We start from the raw sequence: 26,042 nt of genomic DNA on the forward strand, positions 1-26,042 counted from the left end.
ACCATGAAAAAGTATAGAAAAATTGCCTTATTGAGAGGCTTGGAAAAATTGCACATTACAGGTAGACTCTGTGTGTGTGCATATGTGTGTATATATGTGTGTGTGTGTGTGTGTGTGTATGTGTGTATATATATATATATATATATATATATATATATATATATATATATATATACACACACTTAATAAATGTAATAAAATTATTATTAGTGTGCTTGCAAAAGCACACTATTGTTCCTAAATTTTATTTTTATTATTATCAAGGGAGTAACTTTGATTTTGACATTGGTGGGGACACAAAAGTGATCCAAGGCAGAGCTTCCAAAAGGTGTTGTTTTTTTCCCCATTAGCAATCATAATTTCATGTCATGCAGATCTTATAGGTTAACGAGTGCAGCTGTGGCCTAATGGTTAGGGAGTTGGTCTTTGGATCCCAGGGTTGCAGGTTCAAATCTCCCTACATCTCCATCCATGGCTGAAGTGCGCTTGAGCAAGGCATCTAACCCAACATTGCTCCAGGGACCAATACCCTGTACCAAAATAGTAACAGTAAGTCGCTTTGGATAAAAGCGTCAGCTAAATGTAATGAAAGTCAAGGAGGCAACTTCAGAGTTCTCAGCTTTACTCATGCAGGATGTTAAGGGCTGCAAAAGTGCAATTAACATACATCAAGAACATTGAAACACATAACTACAACATGTAAGTACACATAAATGAAATGTAAATGTGTTGGTTACTAATACTCAAACATAAACACAAGCAAATTAGTTTACACTGGTTGCTCCTATTTGAAAGAACCAAACACATGCCTACGCCTGTCTGTAACAGAGACAAACTGCTGGCAGATTTCTGTCAGGTCAGTATTGTCCAGTTTTCAGATTTATCAACTCTATTGCAACTACTGTAAACACATACACACTACCAGTAATACATGACGAGGCCTCTTAGAAAACCAGCCTTGACATGAAGCTCTGATTTTAAAACCACATGGGTGAAGCATTGTTATTCAGATCAGCATCACACTAACAAACATTTGCCACAGTGGGGCTGAATCTCACGACTGACATATCCATCATTAACCTCACCTGTGAATGTCCAACCTCTCTTTCCGCTTCTCCATCTCCTCCTCTATCTCCTCCAGCTGTGGATTCCCCTCCTCTACCTCCTCCATCCTCTCCTTCAGCCATACCTGTCAACTTTGAGGTTTGAAAAAAAGGGATATTTCCCAGATTTTTAACTCAAAATAAGGGAAAATTTCGGAAAGTCATACCCTTCACCAAAAGTGGGTGAGTAGTTGAATGGGGGGCAATTTTCTATCTAGTATTTGTGATTTCCTGTACTCTGGTGCATGTTGGTGATCGCCATGACCCAAACTCAATATGCTTATGGTTTATAGAGTGCATTTGTGAATAAACTATACATTTATTTTTATTTGCTTTCAGTGGTACCAGTTATTTCCCAAATTAAGGGCTAAAATACGTATCTTATGTTAAAATAAGAAAGGTCATTATATAACCAGTCAATAAATTCAATTCCATTGCAATTTATTATGGTTTTACCATAGTCATGGCCTCGGAATGATAGATAGATAGATAGATAGATAGATAGATAGATAGATAGATAGATAGATAGATAGAGTAATAAAGAGTAATACAAGATATTAAACCAAGAGTGATTTAAAATGGGTAAGTTTCAGATAGAAAATAAAATAGACAATAAGTGGATAAAACAGTTAATACACCAATTAGTTTACACTAGGCTATTTATGAGGTCTTAGCCAGGACATACTTAATGTAAACATGTGTAGCTTACCTTTGATTATTTGGGAGGCTTTCGTTTTCCCCATGGAAAATTTCTTTGCGATGGAAGAGTCTGGGAACATTCCAGCCACGCACTTGTTGAAATCATCAAAGAAAGAGAGGCTAATGTTTTTCTTAGCTATTAGCATCGCCATCTTCACCTCAGACCTAATCAGTGTTGCCAGATACTGCTGACGTTTTCCAGCCCAAAATATGTTCAAAACCCGCCAAATGCACTTGAATCCGCCCAACTTGGGCGGGAAACCGCCCAATCTGGCAACACTGGACCTAATCACTTGTTCAGCCTCGCCTCTGGACGTAGTTATGTAATTACTGATCCCTGAGAGGGCGGGGACGTGAATTCATGGCCCAACTTCCTGCTGTAAACTCCTGTCAGAGGCGCATCATGAATTCTGGACCTACCGACTTTTTTATATTGTGAAAATACGGGACTTTTATATAATGTGAAAATACGGGATATTTTCGGGAAAATAAAAAAACGGGAAGACAGCGGGAAATAAGTCAAAATAAGGGATTTCCCGGGAAAAACGGGAGGGTTGACAGGTATGCCTTCAGCCTCTGCTCCTCTTTCTCTTCCTGCCTCTCTTTCTCTACACTGTCTTTCATCTCCTCCAGCCTCTCTGCTGTCTGTCACCTTACAAAAATATATTGATGCATGACACATGAACAGATTAGGGATAGAATGACTGTAGAGTTTCATGATAAGGTTGTAGCCTCAGCAAAAAGGGCGAGCCAAAAAGGACAAAATTATTACATGGACTATAATTTATTCCCCACAAAAACATGGATGCATAATATCACATGATCTTCTAGAATCTGATGATTTATTACTTTTACACCACACAATTCCTAAGTTGTGTTTAAGCAGCCATTCTGTCTCTTCCACAGAAATACATGAAAATAAGAATTAAAAACTTTAAGCATTTTTAGCATTAAATATTGTTTTTTGTTTTTTTTTTAAATTCAATATCTGTATTGTTTGACATTGGAGAGGGGGGTCTCAAAATTCACTGACTGCCTTATTGAGACACTCAAATAGGTGCGACTGGTGGCATTTTCTATTCTGTAATTAAGCTCAAATTTAGTTAAAATGATATTTGGATATATAATTTAGTGATTGCCTATTATAGCATGATTATGATTACATTAGTATTGCATTTATTAGTATACCCCCCATTTTTTTTTTTTTTTTGTTGCCCCTCCATTTTCCATATTATGTCTTTTTGTTGCCCGTTTCTGTGTTCGTAACGTGTGTTAGGATTTTCACTGCAGATGTGCTTGTGACTTCTTTTATGTTCATGCTGCAGTTACCAATATTCGTCTGTAGGTGGCAGTAAAGGACCATGGATTTGTTGTATCTAGCCTAGCCTAGTAGTAGAAAGAGGTCTCTGTAAAACGGTGAACGCAGCAGACTCAGCGGCTGTCACGCCGTTGATTCTGAAATGCAAGTCGCACATCTGCATGGCCATGCAGTAGCCTACATCTGACTACTTACATTCTGTAAAACCATTAGGTCTATAAATTTAACATTCATTCATCGAGGATATTATCTAACATCAAGTTGCATTGCTCCAGCATTCCTTTTCTCTGCAGCTATGCAGTAGCCTAGCTCTGATGCGTCCTGTCACGTTGTTAAACCTGCCTAAGGAGCCGCAGCAATACTTTTATGAAGGGTTTCCATACATCAAAGGAATTTTGTTGAGTTTTTAAAGCTCGACGGAAACCCTGCACTTACATTCTTGACTTTGAAGAAGAATGAACGAATGTCTTGTTTCTTGGGAGGGGGGCCGTCATCCATGATACTCAAGTCAGCATGCGAGTCGTAGGGCAAGCATGCATGGACATCGAAGTCCAGCTCAATTTGTAGGCTGACGGAGAGTGGGGGGTGCGTGGGGTAGGTCAGGTGTGTACGTGTGAGATACGGGGGGTTGATGGGCAGGTAGTCACGGCTGCTGTGGGAAGTGTGCTGCTTTTACAGCAGATGGAGTGACAGCTGGGATAGCCAACCATGTAAGTTAGCGAGAAACAGGTAGCTAATCAGAGAATGATATCTACGTTAGAGGGGGGATTATTAGCAGTGTCATACATTTAACCCTTTGTGTGCCATATAATCATTGCTCAGGTTAGGACATCGGTTTTATTGATCGTGATTACACAGTAGCGGCTGAATATTGGTAGGGACACGTCCCTAGCGTCCCTACCCAAAATTACGCCATAGATGATTATTCGTTTTCACCCGTTTTCTGGATCCACTACTCCTACTAGGGCTTTTGAGATAGACACCGTTCCAATGCTGAAACGTAGGGCCCGATCTGGAATGGTGTGCTTGCGCTACCCCTGGTGTGGTTGCGCTACCCCTTGTCATTCATCCGGTATTCCCGTTTTTCAGTAAAATTCCGTGCCATTGAAATGAATGGGAGTGATGACGTCATAAGGAGCTCCCCCACTGCAGACGTTGGAGCGCGCGCGCAGCAGAAAAAAACAAAATTAACCTCCTAAGGCCCAAGCTGTTTTTTTACATGCATTTTTTATTTCTCTTTGCTATTTGGGCTTATTAGAACCTGATTAGAATAAAAACTAAGCATCATCTTTTGATAAGATGTACTTTTAGAGAAAAAGTATGTCCACAGATATGTCGATTCTTGTTCCGAATTTCTAAAAAGTGCTGTCCACGCATGTGACCGCTAAGCCCTAGGAGGTTAAAACTGCGATTTTACAGCCAAAATCCATGTTTTAAACCCTGTAAAACCTCTGAGTTAAATTGAAAAACACATAAGGGCCACACAGTGAAATTTCCCTTCAAAATGCTGTGAAAGAGTGTGACGGGCTGAGCCGTGACGCTGACGGAGCATGCAGGCAGCCATTTGCCGGCATTTTTAAATCACTGCTGTCCTGTCGCGACATTCTTCATCTGTATAATCATTGTCTAGTCTCAAAAAGTAAAATAATTCACACTGGCTGTTAAAAACTTCATTTATTGGTTAAAACTTTTGTTATTGCAGCTCCGGTCGCAATTCACTCACCAGGCATTCAAAACGTTCTTCCGGGTCTCGTTTGGGGAACAGATGGACTGTTCCACAAGGGGTAAAATAGAGGGGTGTCCCGGGGCAGTCCATTGTGACGGGGGTGTTTTAGGGGTAATGACTTAAGCCTAGGTCACAACCGGACGTACGATTTTTTTTTTTGGCCGTGCGATTTTTGGCGCTTCCCAAATCGCTGCGGTTTTTTTGTTCATGGAGAAAGACGCACGTTGGCCGTAAATTTGTCTTGCAACCTGAAAAAACTGTAAGCGCCCGTAGAGTTTGTTTGACACGACAAAGAACCTCTGCGGCCAGTCTACGGCTCGAAAATCAGCACGTCACACGCGCGCCCTCCGTGCGTTTCTTTTTTTTTTGGCAATCTGTTTATTGATGAAAACCAGAGTGATACAGAGGGTGAAGTAGACATTGTCTACTAAGACAAAGATAGTAAAAAGCAGTTTCCACCTTATTTCCTTTTATAAAACATAGAACAGCAATAAACAATACCATAAAGTAAATTTCAAGCCAAGAAGAGAATAAAAAATAAAGTAAAATACTAATAATTGGGGGGAAACAAGGATTTAAAAAAAAAAAATAATAATAATAATAACAACAACAATAATAATTGAATAAGCCCAGGTGTTCAAGAGCAGCTTCATATGTACTAGACCTACACACTCAAAAAGATCATGGGAAGGTAACATAAGCTATGTGGATTCAGCCTTTAGTTCTTTTAACTTATCAAAATAAGTGATAAGGGGTTGCCATCTCAAGTAAAATTTTTTCATTGACCCTCTAAGAGTAAATTTAATCTTTTCTAATTTAAGAAAAAGCATAGTATCCTCCAGCCATCGGGCTAGTGAAGGGGGTGTAGAAGATTTCCATCCTAAGAGAATTCTACGGCGGGCGAGCAGTGAGGTAAAAGCAATGACATCAGAATGAGTCTTTGAAACTGTGTCCGCCGGAACACCAAAAATTGCAGTTAAGGGGTTTGGTTCAATGGATATATTGAGTGCCTCAGACAAAGTCCCAAACACTCCAGACCAGTATCTTTCAAGGGAAGGACAGGACCAAAAACTGTGTGTAAGATTAGCTGGAGAAAAGGAACACCTATTACAGCTTGCATCCGCTCCTGGATATATTTCAGCCAATTTGGCTTTACTATAATGTACTCTATGTAAGACTTTGAACTGAATAAGAGCCAGGCGTGCACAGGATGATGACGAATTAACTTTTGTAAGTGCACAGTCCCAATAGTCTCCCAGCTCCATTCCTAACTCATCCTCCCACTTAGACTGAATTCTGGCTAAATTGTGGTCATCCAAAGACAATAGTTTCTGATATATAACAGAAATTATACCTCTTTCTGGTTTTAAAAGAGTTAAGTCTTCCCAGGCTCCCAGTGTTGGTAGATTGGGGGAAAAAGGGGAAACTAGTTTTGAGAAAATGTCGTATTTGGAGATACTGAAAGAATAATTGTCTGGGTAGATTATGTTCTTTCTGTAGATCTTCAAAACTGTCCATGGTCTTGGAGCTGTAAAGGCTCTGGAAACAGTAAATATCCCTCTTCCACCACTCCATGAATGATGAGTCCATGGTAGATGGAGGAAATAAGTGATTATTGTGAATGGGGCCAAGGATAGAGGCAGAAAGAAATTTGTAATGTGAACGAAACTGGTTCCAAATTTTTAGTGTGGACAAAACTATAGGATTAGAGGAGAAGCGAGAAGGCTTTAAAGATAAGGATGAGTAAATTAAAGCCCTAAGGCTTGAATGTCTACATGATTGTTCTTCCAAAATACACCAGTCTGTGTTAGCGGCGTGTAACCAATAAAGTATCTTCTGGACATTTGCAGCCCAGTAGTAATGGATAAAACTGGGCAAGGCTAATCCACCTACACTTTGTTGCCTTTGTAAAAGATTCACCTTAACTCTCGGTACTTGATTGCCCCAAATAAATGAGGTCACAGCTTGACCTAGCAGTCGAAAGAAAGACTTGGTAAGAAAGAGAGGTAAACACTGAAAGAGGTATAAAAACTTTGGGAGAACCGTCATCTTTACAGTATTTATACGGCCTGCTAAAGTAAGAGGTAAAGCAGACCATCTTTTGAAGTCATCCTTCGTTTGATTAACTAGTGCTGTAAAATTTGACGAAAGGGAAGTGAAGGACTTCGTAATCTTAACTCCTAGATATTTGAAACCTGAACCAGAAATGTGAAAAGGAAGGGAAGGTGTTTGTCCAGATGGTGCTTGTCCAGATGGTGCTGGAGAGTCTAGTAGGAAACATTCGCTTTTCTGCAAATTCAGTTTATATCCAGAAAATCTCCCAAACTCTTCTAATATGGAAACAATTTTAGCTGCGCAGGTGGTTGGATGGCTGACATATAGCAACAAATCATCGGCATACAATGAAACCCTGTGTTCCAACCCCCCTCTTACTATACCCTGAAATGCTGTTGTGGTTCGTAAGGTTATGGCAAGTGGTTCAATCGCAATGGCAAACAAGAGCGGGGAGAGTGGGCAACCTTGTCTTGTGCCTCTATTCAAGGGAAAAAAAACTGATCTCAAGTCATTGGTTTGCACGCTTGCTTGTGGATCCTTATACAAGAGCTTAATCCACGAAATGAAATTTTTACCAAAGCCAAATTTATTCAATGCTGCAAATAAATACTTCCACTCGACCCTGTCGAACGCTTTCTCTGCGTCTAAAGAAATAATCGCTTCAGGCAGACAGTCTGTGTTTTTTGTATATGCTATATTGATAAGGCGACGTACATTCGAGAAAGAATGCCGACCTCTAATAAAACCAGTTTGATCTTCAGAGATGATTGTTGGAAGAAAATTCTCCATCCGGCGGGCCAAAATTTTAGCTAGGATCTTTGCATCCACATTTAAAAGAGATATCGGACGATAAGAACCACAATGGGTGGGATCTTTATCTTTCTTGAGAATAAGTGAGATAGATGCTTGAGAAAATGTGGGGGGTAAGGAACCTCTCTCCAGTGATTCAGTAAAAACTGCCATAAGGAGTGGGGCAAGCTGGTCTTTAAACTTTTTATAAAACTCGACAGGGTACCCATCCAAGCCTGGAGTTTTTCTGTTCTGCATGGCCATAATGGCATTGAGGACCTCCTCTATCTCTAAATTTCGTTCAAGGGTAGATGCATCAGAGTGACTAAGGGAAGGGGTTTTCATTTTATTCAGAAAAGTCATCATAGGGGTGGTATCTGTAGGGAAATTAGAGGTGTAAAGTGAGATGAAATGAGTGACAAATATGTCATTTATGTGTTTAGGGTCTGAAATTAATGTACCATGTTCATCCGTTACTTGAGGGATAAGACGAGATGCAGCCTGGCGTTTTAATTGATGAGCAAGCAAACGACTGGATTTATCTCCATATTCATAGAAAGTCCCTCTAGTTTTAAACAAAAGTTGTTCTGCATGTTTAGTGGTTAAAATGTTCAATTTAGCTTGCGAATCTATCCGTTTCTTGTTCAACTCTGCATTAGGTGACTCAGAGAAGAGCTGGTCAAGCTTACTTATAGATTCAGTTAAGCCCGATATCTCCTTAGAACGCTCCTTATTTTTAAAGGCTGTATATGAAATAATTTGCCCCCTAAGGTAGGCTTTAAGTGAGTCCCAGAGCGTAGAGTATGAGATCTGATCAGTTTTATTTACGGCAATATAAACATCTATACTGGTTGCCAGGAATTTGCAAAAGTCCTCCTCAGATAGCAAAAGAGGATCTAGTTTCCATAATGGACGTTGCTTTATATTCAGAGCGAAGGAAATATCCAGAACAACCGGGGCGTGGTCGGAAATGATGATAGCTAAGTAATCAGCTGTTTTTGTTGAAGGAATGAATGAACTGTCAACAAAGAAATAATCTATACGCGAGAAGGAGTGGTACACTGGAGAAAAAAAGGAGAACCGTTTCAAATTTGGGTTGAGAAATCGCCATGGATCTATACAACCACTTTGAGCCATGAAAGCAGAGAATGCCTTTGCCATGCCTGAAGGGGTTGATGTTTTGGAACATGATCTGTCTAATACAGGATTAATTGCACAATTTAAATCACCTCCCAAAATAAGCTTATGAGTGTCTAAATTTGGGAGCGTTGATAACAGTTTATTCACAAAGTCTGTGTCATCCCAATTAGGGGCATAGAGGTTTACAAGAATAACTCTGGTATGAAAGAGACATCCACAGATTATGATAAAACGACCAAGAGTATCAGTGATGACCTCTGTCGGTGTAAACTGCACTTTTTTATTAATTAGGATGGCAACCCCTTTTGAACTACCATCGTGTCTGGAGTGATAGACTTGGCTAATCCAAGCTTTACGTAAACGAATGTGATCCTTTACTCGTAAATGTGTCTCCTGTAGAAACAGTATATCAGCATTGAGAGATTTAAGGTAGGAGAAAATTCTAGAGCGTTTAATTGGACCATTTAGTCCCTTAACATTCCATGAAACAAAACGTACTACTGGGCTGCTATTCATTTTGTCAAGGGTAGTAATGGATGAAAAATATAAAAGAAGTGATGACACATTTTGTTAAGGGGACCTAAAAGAGGTGTAGAGATGTCAGTAGAGTGAGAAAGGATATCACACATTACATAGGCCAAGTATGACTGTAATATACCGTAGGCTTGAGTCCTAGGCTTACTATTAGCATTGTAAGAACTAAAAAAAAAAAAGGGGGGAGAAAACTAAAAATAATGTAAAAAATAATAAAAAAAGTAAAAACAGAAACAACTCAAACAAGAACACTTTCCTAGATCCACCTCTATTAAAGAACCTGAGGAGGATCGCAGGCTTAACCAATCTAAAGACTATCCGATTTGACATCGCTGTTGTAAACGATAATACTAGATATTAATGGGGTAAACAAGAAAATATAAAGTAAAGATTAGGGAGCCACAACAACGCCTTGCCGCTCACGCCATATCCAACCCGGAAGTCTTCCTCCGTGCGTTTCTTGCGTTTTTTGCACGTAGACCGGCCATAGGAGCATGTACGGCCGGTTGTGACCGAGGCTTTAAAAGCCATTTGGAGGGTTCAATAAGGTATTTTATTTTATTGTGCATGTCAGTTATTGTATGTATTTTATAGAATGTGAAAGACTGTGGCTTCATTTGAGCAAGCACACTCCAGCAGTTTCTGCAGAGGAAATGCAATCTAGTTATTATTGTTCCGTTTCACCCGTTTTTTGGAGCCGCTACTTCTCCTACAGCTTTTGAGATACCAGCACCATTCTAACTCAGAAACGTCCATCCTGAAGCGGTGTAGTGTGCTTGTTTTCAGCTTTTGGATCGACACACCTGTTCTCTCGTTGTCATTTTTCTGTCATTTTTTTCCCATAGAGAATGAATACGGCTCACGAATCGAATCGTCCTGCTCGTACACGCTTCATCGCAGACACGCCAAACCTCATGTGATACCTCAGGCCAACTCCCCAGACACACACATGCATTCGGTTCTGACCCACACTCATTTTTTTCCTTTCTTTTCATGCCCCACTTTTTCATCCATTCACTTTTCATTCATTTTTGGCCCCATTGAAAATGAATGATGTTTCAGGGAAAAAAACTTTCACTCTCCGTCAAATTTTTTAACTGAGTGACCAAACTTCAAGAGACTTCATATGATGCATCAGGGCAAGTCCCCACACACGTCCATCCCCTCATCTGAGACCTGCATTCGTCTTTTTCTTGGTTTTCACACATCCTTTTTTCCCTCCATAGGCTTCCATTGCTTTTTGGCCCCATTCAAATGGATGGACTTTTGCTCAGTAACACTTCACCACATATCCACTGGTGTAGTGTGCTTGTATACAGCTTTTGGATCGATGCACCCATTCTGTCGTCCTTGTCGTTTTTCTGTTGTTTTTTTCCCATAGAAAATGAATAGGACTCACAAATCGAGTCGTCTTGCTCAGACACGCTCCATCGGAGATGCACCAAACTTCATGTGATGCTTCAGACCAACTCCCCTGACACATTCATGCAATCGGGTCTGAACTGCACTCGTCTCTTCCTTTTTTTCCCTTCTTTTTCTTCTTCTGTTCTGCTACAGCTCAGCAAGCATAATTTGCATTTTCTTTGTGGAAATGCAGTCTAGTTCTATTTAGAAATTTTACTTTATAGATTTATAGATTTTGACTTTAGATTTTGATAGTAGATCATTTTAAAGAACTAAAGGCGGTTCCCTGGTGCTGTGCTGTTTGTGGTTATGTGGTTCTTTAGCTGCTAAGCAGAGGTGCAATTGAATGCGAGAGGATGATAAATCACTCAATAGACCTCTGAACAATTTGTCCCCCTCACTTCTCAAATGATGGCTACGCCCCTGTGACTGCCTGTGTGTCTTTCAGATCGCTCAGCCTCGCAGCGACACGCAGCTGGAAACTGGCCCCAGCTCGAGAGCGGTTCGTGCACCATGTGAGGTCACACACCGGGGTCAGGGAGTTCAAGAGCATGGATGAGCTGCCTGGTCCCAGTCTCTCCACCACGGCTTACTGGCTGTTCCTGAAAGGATATGCAGACAAAAGTCATGCATTACAGGTCGGAATCTCTATCTCCTACCCTCATTACTCCTATTGCTGTTCCGACTACTAACATTACTACCCTTTAATTATTGTCTAGATTAGATTTTACACTCCTGCCATTAGACCTGGATTCTGACGTGTCCCAGTAGTCAAGTCAAGTCAACTTTATTGTCAAATATGCTATACGTGCGCGACATACAGCACAGATAAAATTTCAGTCCTCTCTGACCCACGGTGCAAACAGGCAATGTGAGAAATAAAAACAGAATAATTGAAATAAACAGTATAAACACTCTAGACACACACGCACACAGCAGGGCTTTACGTTAACTTTTTTGCTCACCGGCCACTGTGGCTAGTGGTTTTCCCGAGTCACTAGCCATTCAGCCTTTTCACTAGCCATAATTTTGTTGCCAGGAAATCAGTTTTTTCTTCACCATGATACATTAAAGTTCGGAAGATCTAGATTTAATTATGAATGGCAGCGTATAATGTATCTCTACAGTAGCACTAAAGTATTCAGTGCTGTTAAGGTAGCTCCCGATATAAAAACATGCAACCAGTTCAGACAAAAATATAAACAGAGTATTCTGTTTATTGAACTCAAATTCAAGCCCCTTACAATATGAAATATCGTATAATATGAAAAAATACATTCAGTACAACTGAACTGATTCTAATGCCGCTTTTCCACTACCAACGCGGCTGAATCGGGCTGAGCCGTGCCGTGCTGAGTCGAGCTGAGCAGGGCTGTTGGAGTTGCATTTCGACTACAACCGCGCTGAACCGTGCTGGCTGGAAGTGGGTGGACACATTGGGTGGAGTTAGCAAAAGTGGGTGGACGTCAGGTGATGTCGTTAGGCGGCACAAACAGTGACATCAGTGATCTTTTAAGCGGTAGTCTCACAACCCGGAGAGTAAACAATAAACATGGAGGACATGGAGTCGTTAGTGTTGCTGGTCTTGGTGCTGTGGCTTGTTGTCACCGACAATGCCAACAGATACTGGCAAGAGCGTATAGATGAGGCGAGGCACATAAGGCTTCATAATTCTCGTAATTCGTAATTATTCTTCTTCCGGGTTTACGGTGTTTACAGATCCCAGCGTGCTCGCGGGGCGTGTGTGGGCATGTGAGGACACTCCTCCTCACCAATCAGTGCACAGGGGAGTGTCTCCCCACGCCCCTAGCCTCACTCAGCTCGGTTTGGCTCGCTTCAGCCCCATTCCAAAACCGTGCGAGTTTTGGGGGCTGAGCAGGGCTGAAGCGAGCTGAGTCGTGCTGTTCTTAGATAGTCGAAATGCGAGCCGTGTCGGGCTGAAGCGAGCTGAAAAGTGCCATAATATTAAAAGTCCAATTCAAAACATTTATCACTGAAAAACATTTCATGTTTTGATATACAAGTATTATGTGTATCAAGTATTATGTATATTATGTATTATCTATTAATTTTGTGTGTGTGTGAGAACGTGTAGAGAGAGACATTAAACGTCCTCATTACATTCATCATCAGAGGAGTCTGAATGGTCCATGAAAAATGGTCTTCGTGACCTGAGGCTTCCAGCAGGCTGTAAGTTGATAGCTGGGGTGGGATCAACTTCTTTCCAATCACGTGAACGTTTCTAAACAGCAGCTCCATCCTCTCCAGCTCAGTCGACTTCATGACAGCCAGGGACTTGAAAGCAATGCTGTCCTGTAGTAAACCAGCCGTCTCCGCCTGTTTTTATGTTATAGTACCGATGTGTGCATTTAACTTTTCGTGGTCCTTTATAGTTTTTTCGAGTTTAAAATTACTGGTGCCTGTCTTTGCCAGACTTTCTACAGTCTTCACAGTGCATTGTATTTTCGGTTTTGCTATGAGCTAGCCAATCTCACCTGAACTTCCATTTGTCATTGAACTGTCTTATCTTCGTATCTTCGTATTAGCGTCTTGTTCATCTGCATGGCCGCAGCCAGCTATGAGGCCCTCACGGTCCGGACCTCAGTCATTTTTTAAGAGCTGAAAATACATTTTTATGCTAAATATTCAACTGGATAAAAAAAAAGAATAACATTGTCTCCGTAAAAAGTACATTGTTAATTATGTTAAACGTTGATTCTGTCTTCTGTGTGTTTTGTGCGCGCGGCTCTGAGACCAAGAACACAAAAGCAAATAAGCGCGTGACTTGGCGGAGGAACGCAGTGCAGTAGACACGTTTTTTTCATGGGAACCATCAGTGCACTTTCATCAAGCTGTTCATTTACATTTTTGAAGCAGCGCAGTTGTAGCCTGCCTTGTTTGTGATTTAAAAAATAAATCATTGGATAAGCCAAAGCGATAGAGTGGAAAGTTTCAACTTATGTTTGCCTTGGATAACTTTGCCTAAAACATGGTGGTGTATACTGATTTATTTTCCCAGATTTTTTTTTTTTTTCTGTGTGTAGGTGTAATGGATGCCAGATTGTTCATGTATCTTAGTTCCATAGGCTACATGGTTAGGGTATCTTTTGTCCTCATTGCTTGGGCCAGATCAAACCATTAAACAAGCTTAAATTATTCTTACTCTTGCCACATACTAGTGCCTCTCAAAAAATTAGAATACCATAAAGTTCCTTTTTTTCATAATTTAATTCAAAAAGGTAAACTTTCATATATTCTATATTCATTACATGTAAAGTGAAATATTTAAAGCCTTTTTTGTTTTAATTTTGATGATTATGGCTTATAGCTCATGAAAATCAGAAATCCAGTATCTCAGATTATTAGAATATTCCCTAAGATCAATCAAAAAAAGGATTTACAATACAGAAATGTCCAACTTCTCAAAAGTATATTCATTTATACATTCAATACTTGGTTGGGGCTCCTTTACCATGAATTACTGTATCAATGCGGTGTGGCATGGAGGTGATCAGTCTGTGGCACTGCTGAGGTGTTACTGAAGCCCAGGTTGCTTTGATAGTGGCCTTCAGAGTATCTGTATTTTTGGGTCGGGTGTTTCTCATCTTCCTCTTGACAATACCCCATAGATTCTCTATGGGGTTCAGGTCAGGCAAGTTGGCTGGCCAATCAAACACAGTAATATTATGGTCAGCAAACCATTTGGTAGTAGTTTTGGCACTGTGGGTAGGTGCTAAGTCCTGCTGGAAAAGGAAATCAGCATCTCCAAAAAGCTCGTCAGCAGATGGAAGCATGAAGTGCTCTAAAATCTCCTGGTAGATGGCTGTGTTGACTTTGGACTTGATAAAATACAGTGGACCAACACCAGCAGATGACATGGCACCCCAAATCATCACAGACTGTGGAAACTTCACACTGGGTTTCAAACACCTTGGATTCTGTGCCTCTCCACTCTTCCTCCAGACTCTAGAACCGTGATTTCCAAATTAAATGCAAAATGTACTTTCATCTGAAAAGAGGACTTTGGACCACTGAGCAACAGTCCATTTCTTTCTCTCCTTAGCCCAGATAAGACACTTCTGACATTGTCTCTGGCTCAGGAGTAGCTTGATATTAGGAATGCGAAAGTTGTATCCCCTTTCTTGATGTCTGTTCGTGATGGGTCTTGATACACTGACACCAGCCTCAGTCCACTCCTTGTGAAGCTCTCCCAAGTTCTTGAATCAACTTTTCTTAACAACCCTCTCAAGACTGTGGCCATCCCTGTTGCTTGTGCACCTTTTCCAGCCACCCTTTTCAGCAATGAGCTTTTGTGGCTTACCCTCCTTGTGGAGGGCATCAGTGATCATCTGGACAACAGTCAAGTCAGCAGTCTTCCCCATGATTGTGGTTGTGTGTACTGAACTAGACCGAGAGATACACTGTGTTCATACTGTTTTACTCAAACTCGAAATGAAAAATTCTAATATTTTGAGATTTTTTTTTTTTGTACTGTATACCATACTGATTAAAATAGAAAAATGCTTGAAATGTTTTAGTTTGTGTAATGAGTCTATAATATATAACACTTTCACTTTCTTAAATAACTGATGGTGTAATGGAAATTTCTAATAAACACTTCAGAATGCTTAGCAGTCGTCTTTTCAGTTATTTATTATAGTAGATCATATAAACAGATATATAAAATAGGAAGTGAAAGAAGAAAAGAAGAGAAGACACCACTTCCGATGCCGAGAGTACGCGCACTCCGAGTTGTGTTTTAGGAATGTTATCTATTATACTCTGAAGGCATTCGCTCACTGCTTGTGTCTTCACGTGATTGGCTCAAGATTTTCTATGAAGCTTTGTTAAAGCGTGCACCTGGCGTGCTCTGGTATGTGCAGGCGGATGCAAGTTAGGGAGAGCTCAAGCTCCCTGCTTATCACCACCGAGGTCAGGAAAGGTGGTTACATCATGAGAAGATGCGTAGTTAGGACGAACTCAAGCACCCTGCTCATTACCACCAAGGCCACAGAAAAGCGATTACAACATTGGAAAAACATCTTTCTCAGTATATTAGGCCACTTGAGCTCAACACACAAACACAGAGAATAGGAATGTTCATCCACTAAATTTCCCTCACATTCTCCCCCCTTTTTATCCTATAGGATAATAATTGCTAAAGAAAGAAAAGAACTGTACACAGTTTCAGTGATAAGAGTTCTCAGAGAGATTCGACTTAACACGTCATTGAGTGTACAGGGATAATGTTAAGGCTGTTTTTTATAAGACATAGACATCTTAAGTTAACGCTAGCGAGCTATATACATAGATCAGGAAACAACAGAACAGGAAACAACCACAAATGAAAATGTTTCAAGTTCAGGCTAATTTCATGTCAACTGTGCTGATGTCATCGAATGGTGGGTTGTGGTCTTCGTGTGGGTTTGGAGGCCAGTCAGGCAAGTCATCTGGGTCTGTTTTCCCATCTGGTAACCAATATTTGTCAGCTGCCTCTGAAACACAGACATACAACATTGACAGAAAGCAGGGAGCAAACATAGCATCGCAATCACTAAGCCCAGGACCGGTATGGTGGATAGAATCAGAGTCTTCCATCCACTAAACCAACACCACCAGCTGTCTTTGTCTCCTCCATGTTTGTCTGCTTGTAATTGTTCAGCAACTTTGCGCATCTTGTTCAGTGCCTCAGTGATGTTACCGAGTTAACCCTTGCCCTTCTTGACGTGTATTGGTGCTCAGAGGGCGGGCACGCCCTATCAGCCCTCGTCCCACCTCACCGGGACTTGGAGGAAACTCGAAACCCTAAGACTTATTTATCGGCTAGACACTGAAATACTCTTCCCTATTGAGGGTGCGTGCGTGATTGATGTGATACTCGCACTGTTCTATGTAGTGATGCCTTTCTTCCTCACGAGCTTTAGTCAGCGTCTGGTCACTTAGGCCTTCCTCTTCCTCCTGCTCAGCCGGTTCAGGAACCCTCCTGCAGTGGCTAGCGTGGATCCACGTCACTCTGCCTGTGACCTTCACTGCCGTTGGGGTTGCGAGCAGGACCTGGAATGGGCCATTCCACCGTGGCCTGTTCCACTTGGTTCGTCGGAAGTCCTTCACCACTATCCAATCCCCTGGTTGTAGATCCCTCAGTGGGTTTGGGAAGTGCTTCTTTTACCTGTTTGTGGATAAATTTCAAAGCAGAGGAAAATTTCTGTGTTTCCAAATGGTGCCAAAATCGTGCACAACGCCAAATGCATACCTGCTGTCCGTAAAAATATTGACAGATTGTCCTGCAGCCAATTTCCATGCCTCAATAAGGGCACAGAGCTCTGCGGCCTGCGCCGACAGGTTCGAGGGCAGACACGACGCCTTGAGGACCTCATGATCTGAGACTACGGCAAAACCTACTTTCTTCTTTCCCGTCTCTGGGTCTCTGGAGGCTGAACCATCCACATAGAGGACCATGTCTGGATTTTCCAATGGGTCACTCTTTAAGTCTGCCCTGGGGGAACAAAAATCATTAATGAGAGCAATGCAGTCATGTGGTTCTCCATCGTCCTCTGTAGGGAGAAGAGAGGCAGAATTCAGAACAGTACAACATTTCACAATGATGTTAGGCATATCAAGTATGACAGTGTTGTACTTCAACCATCTGTGTGCTGACAAATGTGACGTCTTTTTCTCCAACAGAAGCAGGGAGACAGCATGTGGGACCAAAAGGGTGAGGTTAGAATACCCCGCAATATTTCTGGAGGCAGTTACCGCCTTTTCAGCTGCAGCAACTGCACGCAGGCAAACAGGAAGTCCAGCCGCCACTGGATCCAGCCTGCTGGAGAAGTAAGCTACAGGTCTCAATCTATCCCCGTGTTTCTGCAAAAGAACAGAGGTCATGAAACCCTTCTTTTCATCTACAGTTTGAACAAATGGTTTATTGGGGTCAGGCAGTCCCAGAGTGGGTGTGGTCTGCAGAACGCTCTTTACGGACGTCAGGTGCGCGCGGGACAGCCGCAGCATTGACTGCTTGCAGAGCTTGGACAAACCTCCACTCATCAGGCTGGGACGGTTTTCTTGCCTTCTTAACTGTGATTGCTTCTGGTTTGAGTGGGTACTGGGTCTGTCTAGGCCTGAAATCTGATTTTGGGGTGATCACCACTGGTTCAGCATTCTTTATTAGGCCCACATCATGTTTACCCTTCGCCCAAATGGAATTTGGAACTCCCACCAATTTGGGGTGCACCTCTGCTGGAGTTATGCCTGTGGAAACAGAGACAAACAGGCCACTTTGGCCGGGGTTCCCAGGATCCCGGTCATCAGTGGCTAATGTTACGCTGCGCTTAACATACACACACACACACACACACACAGCATGACTTTGTTTGTAGACCCCAAGCTTTTGGCAAAACAACACACTAGGGTCCTCTGTTCAGGACCATTCATTGCTATTGGCTGTGCACTTCTTGACCCACTCCCCCATGTCTTTCCAATGGGCGGCTCATGGCTTTGCTAATGAGACATGGGGTATAGAATTAACGATGCCAAAGAAATCATGTTGGCAGCAGTCAACCTCCGAGTCCTCTGTTATGAGGCTGCGTATAACATGTTTGAGAACACTGCGATGAGCATTGATGCAGCTGTTCGGACAACGAGTAAAATGGACCTGCACAGCGCAATAATGTTTAGACCAATATGTAGTTTTGACGGTCAATCTTTCACGTGTGTGGGGGTCTGCAAACCAAGTCTTTTCAGACTCTACATCTTGCCCTTGGTGAACATGTGCTGTACAATGCAAATTTTCCTCTTTCATATAATCTGTCAACTGATGAGGTGTTCAAGTGTGCGAGCTGTACAAGGTGTTTGGGAGTTTGTGCAAGTTGATCTGAGCAGAGCCGCCAGACATACACATACAGAGGGCTTCCAAACCCATACTGCACACTGCACATTTCACTTCAATAGTTAGTCCATCTGGAGTGGACGTGAGATTTACTCCTAATTTGCACATTAAATCATGTGCTAACAAATTTACTGGACATGTATGTGAGATGAGAAATGAGTGGGACGTAACTATTCCTCCCTCGCTTTCACACGGGAGGTTGACTGAGAAAGTTTCGGTTACAGGTCGTCCTGAGATGCCCATCGTCTGAATAGAATGAGCTGAGCGGTGGGTCTACTGGAAGTACCCCATGTTGCATCACTGAGTGTCCTGCTCCAGAATCTACTAAAAAGGTTAACACATGCCCACACACAGTGAGGGGCATACAAGGGAGTTTAGAGAAGGGAGTAGTTGTGTATTTTAACAAACTTAATGCAACTTCAGGTGTATCTATCTGGACTGGTGTATCGGGCATTTCTGTGTAGTCTTGCTGTTGCATGCAGGTGCTGCTACTAATCTGTTTAACGTTATGTGAATGGTCCTGTATGTGTATCATCAGGTGCGCGTGTGTGTTACCTCCCCTGTTCTCTGTGTGGGGCCCGTTCCCGGAGTCCGCCCGTCAGTCTGCTTTGCTGTACTCCTCACGGGGCTTCTGCCTGCTACTGTGGAGGCAATCTTGAGCAATGTGTCCCTTTTGATTGCAGTTGTAGCAGGTTGCACCTTTTTTCCAGGACGAGTCACTCCAGGTTGTTCTGTCTCGGCCCCTACCTCGACCTCTTCCTCTAGGTCCAGGCTGAGCAGTCTGGAGAAGAGTGAGAGTGGTGGCGTGTAGGTCTTGGTCTCTTTGTGCCAACTTTTGTCGTCTTCTCTTTCAGCAGTTTTTCTGCATGCACAGCGTACTGCTCGATCTTGGTGAGACTCAGGAGTGCCCTCCACTGCAGCCAGGGTCATGGGCCTGGTCAGGCCACTGTGTTGTTTTCTCATGCGCGGCGGTGAGACGGGCGAGAAACGCTGACACCACTTCACCATCTTCTTGCTTACACATACTGATCTTAGTAATGTCTATGTTCAAGGGAAAGCACTGTCCAGACGAGCACAGAGAGCAGTGATGGTATCTCTATACTCACCATTGCCAGCCACGCTCCAGTCTAGTGTAGTCATTCGCTGGTCAGCTTCCGGCCACTCTTTGGAAACTTTGTTCCAATCTATACCCATCTTGATCATGAGTAGGCGGTGAAGCTCATGGGTGGTTGGTTGGAATTCTCTGCAAAATATCAACAGCTCATTACCAAATCTCTTTTCTCCTACCTCTCTCACGTTGGGAAGAGAAGCCATGCTTTCCTTGATATCAGCTGTCATCCAGGGTCTGTGGACTAAAAGCACGCCATCAGCTCCAGCCACTTCCATCATTGGAAGATGGACTTCAGACTTTAGATTATGGCCTTGTGGACCCACTGGTGAGTACGTGGTCAGGTCCAGGAGGGTGTCTTTTCCATCGCCATATGCAAGACCGGATCTCATGTGTGATGGAGAAGCGCTGAGAGGCGCTGATGCTGGAGGCGGCTGGTAGGCTGGGAGAGATTCCAGAGGCTCAGTTTTTTTTTTTGGTCTCGACTTCTCCCCCTTTCTGTGGGTGAAGCGCTTGTGGGAGTGATGCTCCGCCTTGCTGAGGAGGCAGTGTGTGTCGGGGTGGTGGGGCAGACTCCAGGTCAGGGTCCATCTGAAATTTCAAACACTGAGAAGAGGGTGAGAGCTCTGCCTGTCATTTCTCTCTTTTGTACTCTCTTTTAAGTGTTTCTTCTTTCCATGCAGAAAACGCCCTCCAGTCCCCTAAGAACTTAACATTATCTGCAGACTCTTCTTTTTCCTTCCGTTTCAACTTTTCTTCTAACCGTTCTATCTGCCTGGGACTAAAACTAACTGCCCTTCTCAGGGAATCCTGAGTCCTTTACCCCACGGGCGATTGCTCTAAGACAACGAGGGAGGCTCAGCCTCCTCTAAAAATGACGAACATCGTGTAGGATGAATTGCGCTAGGCTTATGTTATAGCCGACCTTATAACATTGCTATTTCAGATCCAGAATCATAGAAATACATGTGCTCAACCCAACTACAGTGCGAAATCATTCCGTTATAACTTTCCCCAGTTTGCCTAATGTGTGCGTGAGTTTTTCCCCCTCGTGACGGCGCGATGCAGCCCAGCCTCAGTGCATTTCAATGGCATTTGGGAGCTATGCGCTTTTCAATCTCAAAATGCAAGACGGTTATTGGACAAATACTGCGAAAACGCCCGCCCACCGGACTCCCAGCCTCAGTGGACTTCAATGGCATTTGGGAGCTATGCGCTTTTCAGTCTCAAAATGCAAGACAGTTATTGGACAAATACTGTGAAAATGCCCGCCCATGGACTCCCAGCCTCACGGTGGGAGGGACATGGCAAAGCTTTCCACGAGGAGACTGGTGATTGGTGAAAGCGGCCGGATATTTTCTTTGATTGACAGCTCGTTTCAAATATAGACAGGCAGCGGTGAATTTCAGTTCAGTCCCATGCGGATTCGCAAGTGGTGTGGTGTATTGTAAGAGATCAGCTTACATTTCAATTTCATTCATTACATACGGTTTCTACCAGCTTTTTTTAGTTTGTATATATTTTCATTGTAAATAAAGTGTAAATATAGTGTTAAGTTTGCTGTCTTAGTTCCAGAAATTTCGTTTATTTGAGTGACTGAACTTGAACTTGAGGGGGCTAGTCAGCTAGCAAGAAAGCTGCGCACGGATGCCAAGCACTGTTGATTTAATTTTGGCGAAGCCATTTGCCAGTCTTCCTTTCGAGGAAAAAATTAAAATTAAAGAGCAGGGTAGACCAACACCTCAAGTTGACTTGGTGAAAAAGGTAGGGCATAATACTCGTTCTTTTCAGTTCTCCTGGTACGAGAAAGTGAATTGGCTAACAGCAAGTGACCCACATCAACAACAGTAAATAGGCTACTTTAGTAATATGTCATGGATGGACCAAAAATATAGAATCTATTTAAAATGTTTATGCTGAGTATATTATATTGGAATATATATTTCTCTGGATATGAATTAAACACAGCTACAATTTGGAAAACATTTTTAAACAAAAACACAGCCGAGAACATTTCACACTACAGACCTGGATTAAAAGTGAAGGGTTATCAAAATTGTCAATAAAACATTTCTCAGTCAAAATAAGTAAAATATAGGGAAAGTGTCATTGAATGAAATGTGTGGCACCCAGCTCTATGTTTGGCTCCCCAAGGTCAGTGCTTGTGCCTATTCCAGAACACTCTGCTGTTACTGCTGAGGTTCCTGACAAAGAGCTGCTTTCAATAATGATCAATTTTTAAACAACATGCCACAATTTTAAAATATAAAATGTTAAAATATACCCCCCCAACACCACCATCATGTATATTGGACAGTAGGCTAATGGGCCAAAAGAACCTGTTATTTCACAGTTTGTGACCCTGCCAACAATCAGCCAGATCAGAGGCAAGAGTATGGGCAAAATTGATGTTTTTTCTTTTTTCTTTTAAAATCTGGAAATATCATAACCGACCAGCCTCCCGTTTGAAAGACTACCAGCCGCCACTGCTTTACCCATATATCAAACTGTGCTAAGCAATCCTCACCATACAAGGTTTTCATAAACTGGATGTTTGGGCTGTCATAGAAACATCCAATTCTTATTATAGCACATGCAGCCTCACACTTACTTGCTTTTTCTTTTCTTTCCCTAACTTACTGTTTCTGTTCCTCATTATACACTGTTATATCAATAGGTTATGACAACAATGGCTGAGTTTTTTCAGGATCACAAGAAGAACAGGTTGGACTATGTCCAAAAATGCGACACAATAATCCTTTAGGTGTGTGTTATTAGTAAACAATTTATCTGACATTTGCCTTAAACTAAAGTAGGTATCATTTAGCACAACAACCTCAAAGACAACTTTATGCATGTGTACAAAATGTTTCTCTGTTTCAGAATTTGGAGGAGGACAGTACTCTGTTAATTCATCAATATTTTGCGTGCACACCGGTGTGTCTTTGCGACGTCGTGATCGAACCTCTCTATCCCGTTCCTCCGACGGGCCAGTTGTTCACACAGAACAAAGGGAGCAAGATTCAATTCTTTCCAGTTATGAATCGCTGAACATGAGTCTGTCGAGACACGCACCCGTACTTCCTTCGCTCAAGTAGGTGAGCCGTTACCCAGTCGTCACTTGGGCGGGTAATTCTCTTATACAACCCAATAAACTACTCGCAGTTTATTGTCTCAAAATTGTGTTTTATCCATTTTCTGCAAACATATTGATGGGACCACAGTTTAGCAGTCCTCCTGGGCTCAGACAAACTTCTGTCCATCTCTTATATCAGTCTTCCTTGACTGGGACAATCTCTGTCCATCTCTTATATCGTTCTTTAAATACTAGGACAAATCTTTGTCCATTTCTTGTATCATTCTTTAAATACTGTTTCCACTAATTTCTTTACAAAAGAATGCAAAGTTATCACTTACTGATTCGGTGAGCCCTGATGGCCTGGTCTCTCGTCTGAGTTCTCAGCTCCGCACTGTAGCCTTGGGAGCGTTTCGTCGTCCGAGGATCAAATGCATAGGGCCCACCCAGGGATGCCAAATTGTAATGGAAATTTCTAATAAACACTTCAGAACGCTTAGCAGTCCTCTTTTCAGTTATTTATTATAGTAGATCATATAAACAGATATATAAAATAGGAAGTGAAAGAAGAAAAGAAGAGAAGACACCACTTCCGATGCCGAGAGTACGCGCACTCCGAGTTGTGTTTTAGGAATGTTATCTATTATACTCTGAAAGCATTCGCTCACTGCTTGTGTCTTCACGTGATTGGCTCAAGATTTTCTATGAAGCTTTGTTAAAGCGTGCACCTGGCGTGCTCTGGTATGTGCAGGCGGATGCGAGTTAGGGAGAGCTCAAGCTCCCTGCTTATCACCACCGAGGTCAGGAAAGGTGGTTACATCATGAGAAGATGCGTAGTTAGGACGAAGTCAAGCACCCTGCTCATTACCACCAAGGCCACAGAAAAGCGATTACAACATTGGAAAAACATCTTTCTCAGTATATTAGGCCACTTGAGCTCAACACACAAACACAGAGAATAGGAATGTTCATCCACTAAATTTCCCTCACAATGGAAAATATTGAACTTTTTCACAATATTCTAATTTTTTGAGATGCACTAGTACATGATTTTTTTTTCATAACTGATGATATTCAGTTCAAACACCATTAAAAGTAATTTCAGGAATAGATCTCTTGTGTGGCGTGTAATTCACCCCGCTTGTTTAAATATGTCAAATTTTTCGGCGCGTGGTTTGCGCATCACGGATCTCAGTGATTTTAAAATGCTGCTCCGGCCCTGCTCATCTCTGCCCCTTTTTTCCTTAGCAGCAGGGTTTGAAACGCCAGCTGTATGCCGCCACATAGTGCACTTGTCAGTCGTCAGCAACTTTGTTGCTTTGTTCATTAACCACAGGTTACCGTATCATTTGATTTTATCTGAGATGTTCTAAACAATTCTAACACGTTGTCAGAATATTTATGCAGGTGCTCATGGGAATTGTAGGTGCGTAATATTACATTGCAATGTGTTTTATTATATCAGATGCCTTCAGAGAAAACAATTAAAATATGTTGTCATACCACAGAATAAACCACCCGCCAAAGTGGCTGGTGAGACTAAAGTTATTACCCGCCAAAGCCGAATTTTACCCGCATTTGGCGGGTGGGCGGGTGCTAATGTAAAGCCCTGACACATACATGTAAATTGGAGCAAAAGGACATAAACAGTCAAGGGCACTTGAGGTATAGCAGGTAAACATGAAATAAGCAGTATAAACAATAAACTAATAGCTGTTATGGTGAGGTAGTGCGGAATAGTGCAAATGAGCGAGGTAAAGTGAAATGTGCAGTCCCTGAGTTCAGTGTGCGAATGAATGTTGAGAGTATGTGTGTGTGTTGGGGGGGGGGGGGGGGGGGAGACTGTGAGGGTGACATGATGTCGGATGCATATTTGGTGTGCAATAAGGGCATTGCTAACAATCGAAAAGATCAGGGGCGAAGTCAAGTTTTCCTGAGGTTTGTATTTTTTTAATGGAGATCAGCATTGACAGGTTGGGGAGGGTTATATCTAACTTTATAAGAAATATTCTCATCCGGACACCTTCAAAGGTTATGACGTCTTTATTACTGGCTTCTGCACTGCTCTTTTTAAATGTATATAGTTCTGTTTCTTTATTATCATCACCCATAATGTCTCAGGAAACTGAGGCATGTGTCAATTAACTATTGAACGCATCATCAGTTAAATAAAAAATATCATTTCTCACTCGCATATCTCTCCTTTTGGACCACAGCGACACACATTCATTCAAAGTTGCATTATTATATTACAACATTCAAAAGCCCAGATGACCTCCCATTTCACAAGACGATAATCATATGTGTCCGATAAGTTTTTCTCTCTCTCTCTCACACACCATTTTCTCCAATGCATCTAAGCTCAGTTGACTGCAACAACACATTTATGTTGACATTAATATTGTGTGGCAAAAAAACCCCCATTTTATTCCTTATATGTGACTAATATGCTAAAGGCTGGCTATGGTCTGGTCGGCTGGCTGGTTCTGTGTTGGCTCCATGGAGCATGAAAACACATAATTAAACTAGACTGCATTTCCACAAAGAAAATGCAAAGTGTTCTTGCTGAGCTGTAGCAGAACAGAAGAAAAAAAGGAAAAGACGAGTGCAGTTCAGACTTGATTGCATGAATGCGTCAGGGGAGTTGGTCTGAAGTATCACATGAAGTTTGGTACATCTCCGATGGAGCGTGTCTGAGTAGGACGACTCGATTCGTGAGTCCTATTCATTTTCTCTGGGAAAAACAACAGAAAAACGACAAGGACGACAGAACGGGTGCATCAATCCAAAAGCTGTATACAAGCACACTACACCAGTGGATATGTGGTGAAGTGTTACTGAGCAAAAGTCCATCCATTTGAATGGGGCCAAAAATCAATGGAAGCCTATGGAGGGAAAAAAGGATGTGTGAAAACCAAGAAAAAGACAAGTGCAGGTCTCAGATGAGGGGATGGATATGTGTGGGGACTTGCCCTGAGACATCATATGAAGTCTCTTGAAATTTGGTCACTCAGTTAAAAAATTTGACGGAGAGTGAAAGCTTTTTTCCCTGATACACCATTCATTTTCAATGGGGCCAAAAATGAATGGAAGTGAATGGATGAAAAAGTGGGGCATGAGAAGAAAGGAAAAAAAATGAGTGCGGGTCAGAACCGAATGCATATATGTGTCTGGGGAGTTGGCCTGAGGTATCACATGAGGTTTG

The 26,042-nt window shown here is 42.1% G+C and overlaps 1 protein-coding gene across 1 annotated transcript in view; it reads left to right on the forward strand.

Annotated features, from left to right (window-relative positions):
* The window catches only part of LOC132884811 (sterol 26-hydroxylase, mitochondrial), a 77,263-nt gene that overhangs the window by 1,266 nt on the left and 49,955 nt on the right, over positions 1 to 26,042 (forward strand). The window contains exon 3 of the mRNA XM_060918791.1: positions 11,217 to 11,406. Within this exon, the coding sequence (XP_060774774.1) occupies positions 11,217 to 11,406 (190 nt within the window). The remainder of the gene's footprint in view (positions 1 to 11,216; positions 11,407 to 26,042) is intronic.

The sequence above is a fragment of the Neoarius graeffei genome, chromosome 4, assembly GCF_027579695.1.
Source record: "Neoarius graeffei isolate fNeoGra1 chromosome 4, fNeoGra1.pri, whole genome shotgun sequence".
NCBI lineage: Eukaryota > Metazoa > Chordata > Actinopteri > Siluriformes > Ariidae > Neoarius > Neoarius graeffei.